The 13,872-nt window shown below is 46.1% G+C and overlaps 1 protein-coding gene across 1 annotated transcript in view; it reads left to right on the top strand.

Annotated features, from left to right (window-relative positions):
- Positions 1-13,872, top strand: part of LOC132377870 (inter-alpha-trypsin inhibitor heavy chain H3-like) — a 162,039-nt gene that overhangs the window by 32,749 nt on the left and 115,418 nt on the right. The window contains exons 9-10 of the mRNA XM_059944307.1: positions 4,855-5,023; positions 6,587-6,712. Coding sequence (XP_059800290.1) covers positions 4,855-5,023; positions 6,587-6,712 — 295 coding nt within the window. The remainder of the gene's footprint in view (positions 1-4,854; positions 5,024-6,586; positions 6,713-13,872) is intronic.

The raw sequence follows: 13,872 nt of genomic DNA, 5'->3' as shown, positions 1-13,872 counted from the left end.
ACAGCACGGAAACAGGCCATCTCGGCCCTCCTAGTCCATGCCGAACTCTTAATCTCACCTAGTCCCACCTACCCGCACTCAGCCCATAACCCTCCACTCCTTTCCTGTCCATATACCTATCCAATTTTACCTTAAATGACACAACTGAACTGGCCTCTACTACTTCTACAGGAAGCTCATTCCACACAGCTATCACTCTCTGAGTAAAGAAATACCCCCTTGTGTTTCCCTTAAACTTCTGCCCCCTAACTCTCAAATCATGTCCTCTTGTTTGAATCTCCCCTACTCTTAATTTGAAACAGCCTATTCACGTCAACTCTATCTATCCCTCTCAAAATTTTAAATACCTCGTTCAAATCCCCCCTCAACCTTCTATGCTCCAATGAATAGAGACCTAACTTGTTCAACCTTTCTCTGTAACTTAAGTGCTGAAACCCAGGTAACATCCTAGTAAATCGTCTCTGCACTCTCTCTAATTTATTGATATCTTTCCTATAATTCAGTGACCAGAACTGCACACAATATTCTAAATTTGGCCTTACCAATGCCTTGTACAATTTTAACATTACATTCCAACTTCTGTACTCAATGCTTTGATTTATAAAGGCCAGCATTCCAAAAGCCTTCTTCACCACCCTATCTACATGAGACTCCACCTTCAGGGAACTATGCACTGTTATTCCTAGATCTCTCTGTTCCTCTGCATTCCTCAATGCCCTACCATTTACACTGTATGTTCTATTTGGATTATTCCTGCCAAAATGTAGAACCTCACACTTCTCAGCATTAAACTCCATCTGCCAACGTTCAGCCCATTCTTCTAACTGGCATAAATCTCCCTGCAAGCTTTGAAAGCCCACCTCATTATCCACAACACCTCCTACCTTAGTATCATCGGCATACTTACTAATCCAATTTACCACCCCATCATCCAGATCATTTATGTATATTACAAACAACATTGGGCCCAAAACAGATCCCTGAGGCACCCCGCTAGTCACCGGCCTCCATCCCGATAAACAATTATCCACTCACTCCACTGTGAGTGATCTTGTGCCAGATCCTCCCATGTTGACGGAGCAACGTCAGGTTTCTTGAGGCTTCTGTATAGAACATGGAGATAAAAGCCAGGTCTGCTGTTACACTGACAGACACACCACGAGACACAGAGTTCGGACACTGAACAAGCTTTGTTGCACCCACTGGAAAGTGGGGTTTTGGGGGATCGATTCGGGGAAATCGATCAGTGGCTCCAGCAGTGTGACAAGGTGCGACCGGTGGGGAATTATTTGTGTGTCCATCCTTGCCTGGGTGATAATTCCAGCACTGAAGAACGGTCGTACATGTTATGGTCATAGTCGGTGACCACAACGGGACTTCAGAAGACAACGGGAAGATCAACGGCATCACCTCTCTCTCTCTCTCTCTCCAACATTACTCAGCTAACTACTTCAAACTGAACTGAACTCTCTTCATCACATCGTAAGACTACCCATTTACCCCTAGGTTTGAAAGAGCCTAGTTTGGTTCCTATTTCCACATACACACACACATATATATATCATTGCTAACCTGTTCAATATATTTGCATTTATATTACTGTATTGCTTAATTACTGATAAACACTATTAGTTTATAGCAATACCAAACTCCGGTGCGTTCTCCATTTCTGCTGGTTCTTTAACCCAGTCACGGGGTACGTGACACTGGCCTCCTCGTTTTCAGGTTCCACTGGACAGTTGGCCTTGCAAGATGTCCTTGGGCAGTCTTCCACCAGGCATTCTGACAACATGTCCTGCCCAGCGCAGTTGGGCTGACATCACCAAGGATGAAACTCCTGGCATTCCGACTCGAGAGAGGACCTCAGTATTGGAGACCTTGTCTCGCCAGGTGATCTTCATCAGAGAACGTAGGTGACGCTGCTGCAGTTGGTCAAGCTGGCGTAAGTGACTCTGATATGGGCACCACGTCTCACATCCGTATAACAAGGCTGATATGACAATGGCCCTGTATACCTTGCACTTGGTGGCCAACCTGATGTTCTGTGACCAAACCCTATCTTTAAACTGACCAAAGGTAAGCAAGCTTTTCTGATTCTTGACTCAATCTCCACATCCAGAGAAGCTGAGGATGTTATTATGCTGCCCAGGTGCAAAACTTGTTGACAGCATTGAGACGAGTGTCATCAATGAGGACGGTTGGTTCTTTGTAGCTTGAGCCAGGAGCCGGTTGGTACAAAACTTCAGTCTTTTTCAGGCTGATTGTCAGTCCGAAGTTTTTGGCTGCACTGGCAAAGTGACTGCTGATCTCCTTTAAGTCTTGAAGAGAGCTGGAAACCAGTGCACAGCTATTTGTAGCACACCCTCATTTGTAGAAAGACCCCTGACTTCAGGCCTGGTGTGTCATTCTGAAGAACAGCAGCGAAGAATAGTCCAAACAGAGTCGGAGCCAAAACACAACCCTGTTTTATACTGTTGCTGATGGGAAATGGGTCTGACAACTCATCACACATGTTGATGCGGCCTTCCATGCCTTCGTGGAACTGACAGATGATAGTCGTTAGGCGTGGGGGGGCAACCGAATTTTGGTAGGAGCTTCCACAGGCCATCTCTACCAACAGCGGTTAGATCAACAAATGTGACAGAGAGACTTCTCTGCTGCTCAACACGTTTCTCTTGGAACTGCCTCAGTGAGTAGATCATGTCCACTGTACTACGGCCTGCTCAAAAACCACACTGGCTTTCTGGAAGGATATTGTAACTGATGTTGGACACCAAGTGTCTAACTATCTTCGAGAGGCATTTTCCCATAACTGACAGAAGAGAGGTGCCACGGTAATTGTTGTAGTCTCTTGTCTCTTTTGTTCTTGTAGATGGTCACGATTGATGCGTCTTTGAAGTCTTGTGGTAGTTCTGCAGCTCCCCACAACTTTCTGAACAGTTGGTGCAGGCCTGATGTCAGTGTGTTACCACCATACTGGTAGATCTCGGCTGCGATACCGACAGGGCCTGGTGCTTTGTTGGGTTTTAGCTGTTTGATGACCTCAGAGTAGGGGGAGCATCTAGCTTGAACAGTGGGTCGAGGTTTACTCTGCCCAGTGCTTCATCGGTGATGGTTTCTGGTCTGTTCAGCAGCTCATAGAAGTAATCTTGCCACCTTTTCATGTGCTCCGACTTCTCAGTGAAAATGGATGTACGGTCCTTGCTCAGGAGTTGTGAGGTGCTTTGTTTGATGGACCATACACAACATTGATTGCTTCATAGAAGCTTCTTGAGTCATTACAGTCAGCGAAGGCTTGTAACTCCTTGTCCTTGTTTGCGCACCACTGGTGTTTCATAGCCCTGAGCTGCCTCTGCAAAGTTGATTTTGCACTCAAAAAAGCACGTTTATTGGAAGTTGAGTTTGGGTGTGGAAGAAGAGCCTGGTGTGCAGCTGCCTTAGCTCTTAGGTCTTGCACAGATTGGTTTCTCTCATCAAACTGGTCCTGATGCTTGTGCTTGACTTTCCCCAGGATGTCCAGGGCAGCGCTGTAGACCGTTTCTTTGAAGGCATTCCAATGCTCAGTAATATTGTCTGGTGGATTCTCAACCAGTCTGCTTAGAGCAGTTTCCATAGAGGAATTCAGGGTGTCAGCACACTCACGGTGTTTCAGTTTGGTGGTTTTCAGCTATTTGGGTGGTTTGCACCATTCAGTCAGCGTGGAGGTTTGATTGATAGACATTGTTCTGAAATGTGATAGAGGTGTACAAAATTATATACGGAAAGTGCAAGCAGGCTTTATCCACTAGGGCTGCATGGGACTACATGGGTTAAGGGTGAAACGTGAAAAGTTTAAGGGGAACATGAGGGGAAACTTTTTCATTCTGAGGGTCATAGGAGCATGGAATGAGCTGACAGTGCAAAGGGTGCATGTGGGCTCGATTTCAATGTTAAGAGATAGGTACATGGATGGTTTGGCTATGTAGGGTGCAGGTCAATGGGAGTGGGCAGTTTAAGTGGTTCGGCACAGGCATGATGGGCCAAAGAGTCTGTTTCTGTGCTGTACTTTTCAATGACTCTATGAGTCTAAACCTCCTCTGGATCCTCTCCAATCCTTTCTTAGATATGAAGCCCAGAACTCAGAATACTCCAAGAGTGGTCTGACCAATGCTTTATAAAGTCTCAGCTTTACATCCTTGCTTATGTATTCTAGTCCTCTCAAAATGAATGTTAACATTGCATTTGAGTTCCTTACCACAGATGCAACATGCAAGTTAACCCTTAGGGAATCCTGGTCTAGGACTCACAAGTCCCCTTGCACCTCTTATTTCTGAATTCACTCCCCATTTAGAAAGTAGTCTACACCTTTATTCCTTCTACCTAAGTGCATGACCATACACTTCCCTGCACTGTAATCCATCTGCCATTTCTTTGCTCATTCTGCAAACCTGTCCAAATCCTTTTGTAGACTCCGTCCTCCCTCAGCACCACTATGGCAAAGCTGTTTGTGAAGATACAGGTGTCTATCATAACCCATCTTCTTCAGCCTATGTCACTTTCTCCTATCACATCCCTGCTTCTTACATAATTTCCACTGTCCACACTCCCTCACCTGGATGCACCTGTCACCTGCCAGCTCTAGTTCCAACCCATCCCTCCAGCTCTTTATACGAGCTAAGTCCACTCTTTCTTATCAGTTCTGAAGAAGGGTCTTGACACAAAATATTGACTATCCATTTCCATCTTTGGATGCTGTCTGACCCATTGGACTCCTCCAGTTACATTGGGTGTTGCCTAAAACATAGAATGTAACAGTGGCTGTTAAAATCAAAGGTCAGAAGTTATAATTATGAACTATTATGTTGTCCCTTTCAGACAAATGAAGCACTTCTAAAGATACTAGATGACATGGATGAAATGGATCATTTTGCCATTATCATATTTGATGATTCTCATCAAACATGGAGGAATTCCCTGTTTCAAGCAAATCAAGATAATGTGGCTTCAGCAAAAACGTATGTGCAAACAATTACAGCCAATGGAGGTAATAATTATGGTTTTTGTCAATTAATTTCAAAATGAGTTGAGGAGAAAAGGAAATGCTGCAAGATAATTATTTTTCAAAGTCAATCCCTCACTTTGTCTATGAATTTATGTTCTATAAGTCAGGACTAAAACAAAAATGGGCGAATGATTTTTTTCATCAATAATCCTGTTTCCACACAAAATCAAGCTAATGCAGATTATAGTAAAATAGAGGGTGATGTTGGAAACAGTAATAATGGTTATCTTAATTTACAGGGAGATCTTGATCAGTTAGGTTAGGGTAAAGGAATGGCAAATGAACGTTAATTTGAATAGGTGTGAAGTTCTATTTTGAAAGACAGATGAGGATAGGGCTTTCACAGTGAATGGCAAGGCCCTGGGGTGTTGTAGAACAGAAGGACCAAGTCACATTTCTCTGAAAGTGACAATGAAGGTGGTGGTAATGCTGGCCTTCATCAGGCAGGATGTAGTATTGTAGTTAGGATGCTATGTACAAGAGTTTGGTGAAACTACATTTGGAATATTGCGTTCAGGTTTGGTCACTGTTATAGGAAAGATGCCATGAATCTGGAGAGAGTGTGGGGAGAGGTTTTGAGGGTACTGGTGAGAATTGAAGAACTGGGTTGTGGAGAGTGGTTGAGTAACTTAGGAGATTTTTCACTGGAGTGTAAGAGAATGAAGGGTGATCTTATAGAGATGTATAAAATCATGCAGGTCATCGATGCACACTGTCTTTTTTCCAGGGATGGGAAATCAAGACCCAGAGAGCATGGGCTTATAGTGGGAGTGAAAAATTTAACATCAGCCTAAGGGACACCTTTTCTCCCAGAGAGTGGTCAGTAAATGGATGAGCTTCCAGAAGAAGTGGTTGAGGCAGATACATTAACCACATTTCAAAGATATTTGTGGATAGGAAAGGTTTCGAGAGATGTGGGCCAACTGCAGCCAATTAAGACTAATTTAGATGCTGTAGAACTCCGTAACTGTAACTTTTAAAAAATAGTTCCTTTGAATGAATCACAGAGCCAGAATTTCTTAATTGTCCCTTGGGAGCTGTGAATATTAAAGGATTCATTCTCAGGTCCCTGAGATTGACTCCATCAGAGTTGTTTTTCACTCATTTGCTGTGTACTGTACTCACGGATCAGGAAATTCTGCCCTGAAGAAATGGAATCTTATGCTTTGGAAGATATTACATGTTGTCAGCTGTTGTTCCCTACATATAGTTTATAAAGGCAAGTCATTCTTCAGATGCTGGAAATCCACAGCAACACACAAGATGCTGGAGGAACTCAACAGGTCAGGCAGCATCTATGGAGCGGAATGAAAAGGCAATGTTTCAGATTGAGACCCGTCAGCAGGAGTCTTGGCCCAAAACGTTGACAGCTTATCCCCTCCATAGAGGCTGCCTGACTTGCTGAGTCCTTCCAGCATTTTGTGCTTGCTGCTTTGTATAATTTAGTTGCCTGTGTTGTATCTTGGTAACATGAAGGAACAAATAAATTTCTACCCCAAACTGCAAAATCTTAAAAAGCAAAATTAAGATAGTTTTATATTACAGCAACAAACATAAATGATCCCATGTTGGAGGCAGTGAGACTTCTGGACAAGGCTCATCAGAGAAAGCAACTGCCTGAGAGAAGCGTCTCCATGATTATTTTGTTAACTGATGGGGATCCAAATAGTGGTAAGTAAAATAAATGCATTCTACTTCCACCCTGGGCAGGCTTGTTTACATATAGAAAAGTCCAAGCCTGGAAAGCAACTGAGGTGGACATTCTTTAAAACTAGTATTAATTAAAACATAAAAATAGAAATAATATCTCTTTCATTCCAGAAATTACCAAACTAGATTCAGAATTATGTTAAACATTCACCAGGATACATTATCAGAATCAGGTTTATTATCAGCAGCATGTGACGTGAAATTTGTTAACTTAGCAGCAGCAGTTCAATGCAATACATAAACTTGCAGAGAGAGAAAAAAACATAAAATAAAACATAATAATAATAAATAAACAAGTAAATCAATTAGGTATATTGAATAGATTTTTTACAAATGTGTGAAAACAGAAATACTGTGTATTTTAAAAAAGTGAGGTGGTGTCCAAAGCTCCAAAGTCCATTTAGCAATCAAATGGCCGAGGGGAAGAAGCTGTTCCTGAATTACTGAGTGTGTGCTTTCAGGCTTCTGTACCTCCCACCTGATGGTAACAGTGAGAAAAGGGCATGCCCTGGGTGCTGGAGGTCCTTAAATAATGGACACTGCCTTTCTGAGACACCACTCCCTAAAGATGTTCTGGGTACTTTGTAGGCTCGTGCCCAAGATGGAGCTGACTAGATTTACAATCTTTTGCAGCTTCTTTCTGTCCTGTGCAGTAGCCCAGGCAGTGATGCAGCCTGTCAGAATGCTCTCCATGGTACAACTATAGGATTTCTTGAGTGTATTTGTTGACATGCCAAATCGCTTCAAACTTCCAATTAAGTATTGCCGCTGTCTTGCCTTCTTAATGACTACATTGATATGTTGGGACCAGGTTAGATCCTCAGAGATCTTGACACCCAGAAACTTGAAGCTGCTCACTCTCTCCTCTTCTATGAGGATTGGTATATGCTCCTTCGTCCTACCCTTCCTGAAGTCCACAATCAGCTCATTCATCTTACTGACGTTGAGTGCCAGGTTTTTGCTGCAGCACCATTCCACTAGCTGGCATAAGCTAACGTTTCATTGAAATTAATTCACATTTCCCTAGTTCTATTTATCCAGCATGGTATCCAGGAATGCAATAATTTATATTGACTGAAATTTAGTTTTCAAGTTCAAGTTTATTTATCATTCAACCATATATGAATATAGCCAAGTGAAACAACATTCCTCTGGGACTAGAGTACAAAATGTCATGCACATATCACAAATAGCTCACGTGGTTATGAATTCAGTAAAACATACAGACACAAAGTAAACAAATAATATAGCCCAAGTGCCTGAGTGGCATGACTGTAGATTGCTTGTTCCTCCACTGAGTAACCGTTGCAGGGAAGCACTGAGTGAACACAAGAAGGCAGCACAATAACAACGATAAGAAGAAAGCAACACACAAAATGCTGGTGGAACTCAACCTTTCATCAGGATTCAGTGTACATTTACAGAGCACCATTTCTGATCTCAAGATGTCCCAAACTGATCTAGAATCAGTTATCACATAGGACGATCTCAATCAGGAGCAGAGCGAGAGCACTGGGCCCTGCAAGTCTGCTTTGCCATTCACCAACATGATTCGGTTATAATTTCAGCTCCACCTTGATCTCCGCTCACAATAACTTTGACCACTAGTGATAGTATCTTTCACTTCTAGCTTGTCACCCCTGCTTTAAAGCCTTCAACTAATCTCCTTTCATCTCCCTTCAAACAAAGAGTTCATAAGATTTTGTCTTTATGAGGAAAAGAAAGTTATTTTATCTGTCTTGAATGCATTACCCCCCATTTTTAAACAATGACCACTAGTTCTAGGTTCTCACAGTGGGAAATAATCCCTGCTCGTCCACCCTGTTGAGACACCTCAAGTCTTTTTTTTCAAGTCACCTTCTGCTCTTCTAAACTCCATAGGATAATGGCATCATTCCTACACCCCTCCTATCCCATATACTCCCTGGCATCATTACTACAACCCTCCGATATCCATACTCACTGTCATCATTCCTATCCCCTATACACGCTGGCCCCATACCTACACCCCTCCTATCCCACATACTCCCTGGCCCCATACCTAAACCCCTCCTATCCCACATACTCCCTGTCATCACTCCTACACCCCTCTTATCCCACATACTCCCTGGCCCCATACCTACACCCCTCCTATCCCCTATACACGCTGGCCCCATACCTACACCCCTCCTATCCCACATACTCCCTGGCCCCATACCTACACCCCTCCTATCCCACATACTCCCTGGCCCCATACCTACACCCCTCCTATCCCACATACTCCCTGGCCCCATACCTACACCCCTCCTATCCCACATACTCCCTGGCATCATTCCGACACCCCTCCTATCCCACATACTCCCTGGCCCCATACCTACACCCCTCCTATCCCACATACTCCCTGGCATCATTCCTACACCCCTCCTATCCCATATACTCCCTGGCATCATTACTACAACCCTCCGATATCCATACTCACTGTCATCATTCCTATCCCCTATACACGCTGGCCCCATACCTACACCCCTCCTATCCCACATACTCCCTGGCCCCATACCTAAACCCCTCCTATCCCACATACTCCCTGTCATCACTCCTACACCCCTCTTATCCCACATACTCCCTGGCCCCATACCTACACCCCTCCTATCCCCTATACACGCTGGCCCCATACCTACACCCCTCCTATCCCACATACTCCCTGGCCCCATACCTACACCCCTCCTATCCCACATACTCCCTGGCCCCATACCTACACCCCTCCTATCCCACATACTCCCTGGCCCCATACCTACACCCCTCCTATCCCACATACTCCCTGGCATCATTCCGACACCCCTCCTATCTCACATACTCCCTGGCCCCATACCTACACCCCTCCTATCCCACATACTCCCTGGCATCATTCCGACACCCCTCCTATCCCACATACTCCCTGGCATCATTCCTACACCCCTCCTATCCCACATACTCCCTGGCATCATTCCTACACCCCTCCTATGCCACATACTCCCTGGCATCATTCCGACACCCCTCCTATCCCACATAATCCCTGGCCCCATACCTACACCCCTCCTATCCCACATACACCCTGACATCATACCTGCTCCCCTCCTATTCCACATACTCCCTGGCCCCATATCTACACCCCTTCTATCCCACATACTCCCTGGCACCATTCCTACACCCCTCCTATGCCACATACTCACTGACACCATTCCTACACCCCTCCTATGCCACATACTCCCTGGCATCATTCCTACACCCCTCCTATCCCACATACCACCTGGCATCATTCCTACACCCCTCCTATCCCACATACACCCTGACATCATACCTGCTCCCCTTCTATTCCACATACTCCCTGGCCCCATATCTACACCCCTTCTATCCCACATACTCCCTGGCATCATTCCGACACCCCTCCTATCCCACATACTCCCTGGCACCATTCCTACACCCCTCCTATGCCACATACTCCATGGCCCCATTCCTACACCCCTCCTATCCCACATACTCCCTGGCACCATTCCTACACCCCTCCTATCCCACATACTCCCTGGCACCATTCCTACACCCCTCCTATGCCACATACTCCATGGCCCCATTCCTACACCACTCATATCCCACATACACCCTGGCACCATTCCTATACCCCTCCTATCCCACACACTCCCTGGCACCATCCCTGCACCCCTACTATCCCACATACCACCTGGCATCATTCCTACACTCCTCCTATCCCACATACCACCTGGCATCATTCCTACACCCCTCCTATCCCACATCCACCCTGGCATCATTCCAACACCCCTCCAATCCCACATACACCCTGGCACCATTCCTATACCCCTCCTATCCCACACACTCCCTCGCACCATTCCTACACCCCTCCTATCCCACACACTCCATGGCCCCATTCCTACACCCCTCCTATCCCACCTACTCCCTGGCATCATTCCAACACCCCTCCTATCCAACATACTCGCTGGCATCATTCCTACACCGCTCCAATCCCACATACTCCCAGGCATCATTCCTACACCCCTCCTATCCCACATACTCCCTGGCATCATTCCTGCACCCCTCCTATCCCACATACTCCCTGGCATCATTCCTGCACCCCTCCTATCCCACATACGCCCTGGCATCATTCCTACACCCCTCCTATCCCACATATACCCTGGCCCCATACCTACACCCCTCCTATCCCACATACTCCCTGGCACCATACCTACACCCCACCTATCCCTCATACTCCCTGGCATCATTCCTACATCCCTCCTATCCCACATAGTCCCTGGCATCATTCCTACACCCCTCCTATCCCACATACTCCCAGGCATCATTCCTACTCCCCTCCTATCCCACCTACTCCCTGGAATCATTCCGACACCCCTCCTATCCCACATACACCGTGGCATCATACCTACACCCCTCCTATCCCACATACTCCCTGGCATCATTCCTACACCCCTCCTATCCCACATACTCCCTGGCATCATTCCTACACCGCTCCTATCCCACATACTCCCTGGCATCATTCCTACACCCCTCCTATCCCACATACTCCCTGGCATCATTCCTACACCGCTCCAATCCCACATACTCCCAGGCATCATTCCTACACCACTCCTATCCCACATACTCCCTGTCATCATTCCTACACCCCTCCTCTCCCACATACTCCTTGGCATCATTCCTACACCACTCCTATTCCACATACTCCCTGGCATCATTCCTACACCCCTCCTATCCCACATACTCCCTGGCATCATTCCTACACCACTCCTATCCCACATACTCCCTGTCATCATTCCTACACCCCTCCTCTCTCACATACTCCCTGGCATCATTCCTACACCCCTCCTATCCCACATACTCCCTGGCCCCATACCTACTCCCCTCCTATCCCACATACTCCCTGGCATCATTCCTACACCCCTCCTATCCCACATACTCCCTGGCACCATTCCCATACCCCTCCTATCCCACATACTCCCTGGCATCATTCCTACACCCCTCCTATCCCACATACTCCCTGGCATCATTCCTACACCGCTCCTATCCCACATACTCCCTGGCATCATTCCTACACCCCTCCTCTCCCACATACTCCCTGGCATCATTCCTACACCGCTCCTATCCCACATACTCCTTGGCATCATTCCTACACCGCTCCTATTCCACATACTCCTTGGCATCATTCCTACACCCCTCCTCTCCCACATACTCCCTGGCCCCATCCCTACACCCCTCCTATCCCACATACTCCCTGGCATCATTCCTACACCCCTCCTATCCCACATACTCCCTGGCATCATTCCTACACCGCTCCTATCCCACATACTCCTTGGCATCATTCCTACACCGCTCCTATCTCACATACTCCTTGGCATCATTCCTACACCCCTCCTCTCCCACATACTCCCTGGCCCCATACCTACTCCCCTCCTATCCCACATACTCCCTGGCGTCATTCCTACACCCCTCCTATCCCACATACTCCTTGGCATCATTCCTACACCCCTCCTCTCCCACATACTCCCTGGCATCATTCCTACACCCCTCCTATCCCACATACTCCCTGGCCCCATACCTACACCCCTCCTATCCCACATACTCCTTGGCATCATTCCTACACCCCTCCTCTCCCACATACTCCCTGGCATCATTCCTACACCCCTCCTATCCCACATACTCCCTGGCCCCATACCTACTCCCCTCCTCTCCCACATACTCCTTGGCATCATTCCTACACCACTCCTATCCCACATACTCCCTGTCATCATTCCTACACCCCTCCTCTCCCACATACTCCTTGGCATCATTCCTACACCACTCCTATTCCACATACTCCCTGGCATCATTCCTACACCCCTCCTATCCCACATACTCCCTGGCATCATTCCTACACCCCTCCTATCCCACATACTCCCTGGCACCATTCCCATACCCCTCCTATCCCACATACTCCCTGGCATCATTCCTACACCCCTCCTATCCCACATTCTCCCTGGCACCATTCTCACCCCCACCTCCTACCCCCATATACTCCCTGGCAGCACAATTGTCCATTCCAGGCACCTCCCACTCTCTGAAAATGTTTTTGCCTTGTACACGTCCCTTAACCCTTTCAGCCATATCTCTCTTACCTTACAGCTATTTCCTCTAGTATTTGATCTTCTTTCCTGGGAAAAAGACTCTATCTACCCTATCTCTGTCTCTTGTAATTTTATAAACTTCTATTGTCTCCCCTTGTATATGTATTGTATATGGTGACATATATGTACTTGGATAATAAATTTACTTTGAACTTTAAACTCATTCATTCAGTGCCTTTTTTGAAGGAGGCAGCCATTTGCTGATTTATACTTTCCTCTGTTTGCCCTACCCTCATACGAGGTGAGGAAAATACCCTGTTGCCCCATTTATGGAAGGAAATCTCACACAGACATTCTTTTGAAAGATCTTAACCTGAAATGCTAAATGTGTTTCTTTCTGTCCAGATGCTGCCTGACCTTCTGAATCTCTCCCAGCATGTCCTCTTTTATGTTACATTTCCAGCATCTACAAATTTGATTTCTGTGAAACTTGGATGAAACTTTTTTGGTCATTCCACTTGAGTCAGAATACTTTCTCATGCATGTTCATGCTTTCTATTTTGAGAAAAAGGACACAGGAGCAGAATTAGGCCATGCAGCCCTTCAAGGCTGTTCTGTCATTTGATGAAGGCTGATTTATATTCTCTCTCAGCCTCATTCTGTTGTTGCAACAACATAATTGCACTCAACATCAGAAAGAGCAAGGAACTAATTGTGGACTTCAGAAAGAGGAAGTCAGGAGAACATATGCCAATCCGCATCAAGGGGTCACCAGTGGAAAGGCTGAACAATTTCAAGTTCTTGGGTGTCAACATCTCTGAATATCTATCCCTGATATATTGGTGCAATTCCTGTTTGAAGAAAGTGTGCCTGTGGCTTTACTTCATTAGAAGTTTGAGGTGATTTGGTACGTCACCAAAGACTCTAGCAAATTTCTACTTATGTACCGTGGAGAGCATCTGGTATTGAGGTACCAATGCACAAGGTCAGGGAAAAAGCTGCAGAGGGTTGTAAACTGTATCATCTCCATCGTGGACA

Source organism: Hypanus sabinus, chromosome 19 (genome assembly GCF_030144855.1).
Source record: "Hypanus sabinus isolate sHypSab1 chromosome 19, sHypSab1.hap1, whole genome shotgun sequence".
NCBI lineage: Eukaryota > Metazoa > Chordata > Chondrichthyes > Myliobatiformes > Dasyatidae > Hypanus > Hypanus sabinus.
This window is presented reverse-complemented; position numbering and strand designations above follow the sequence as displayed.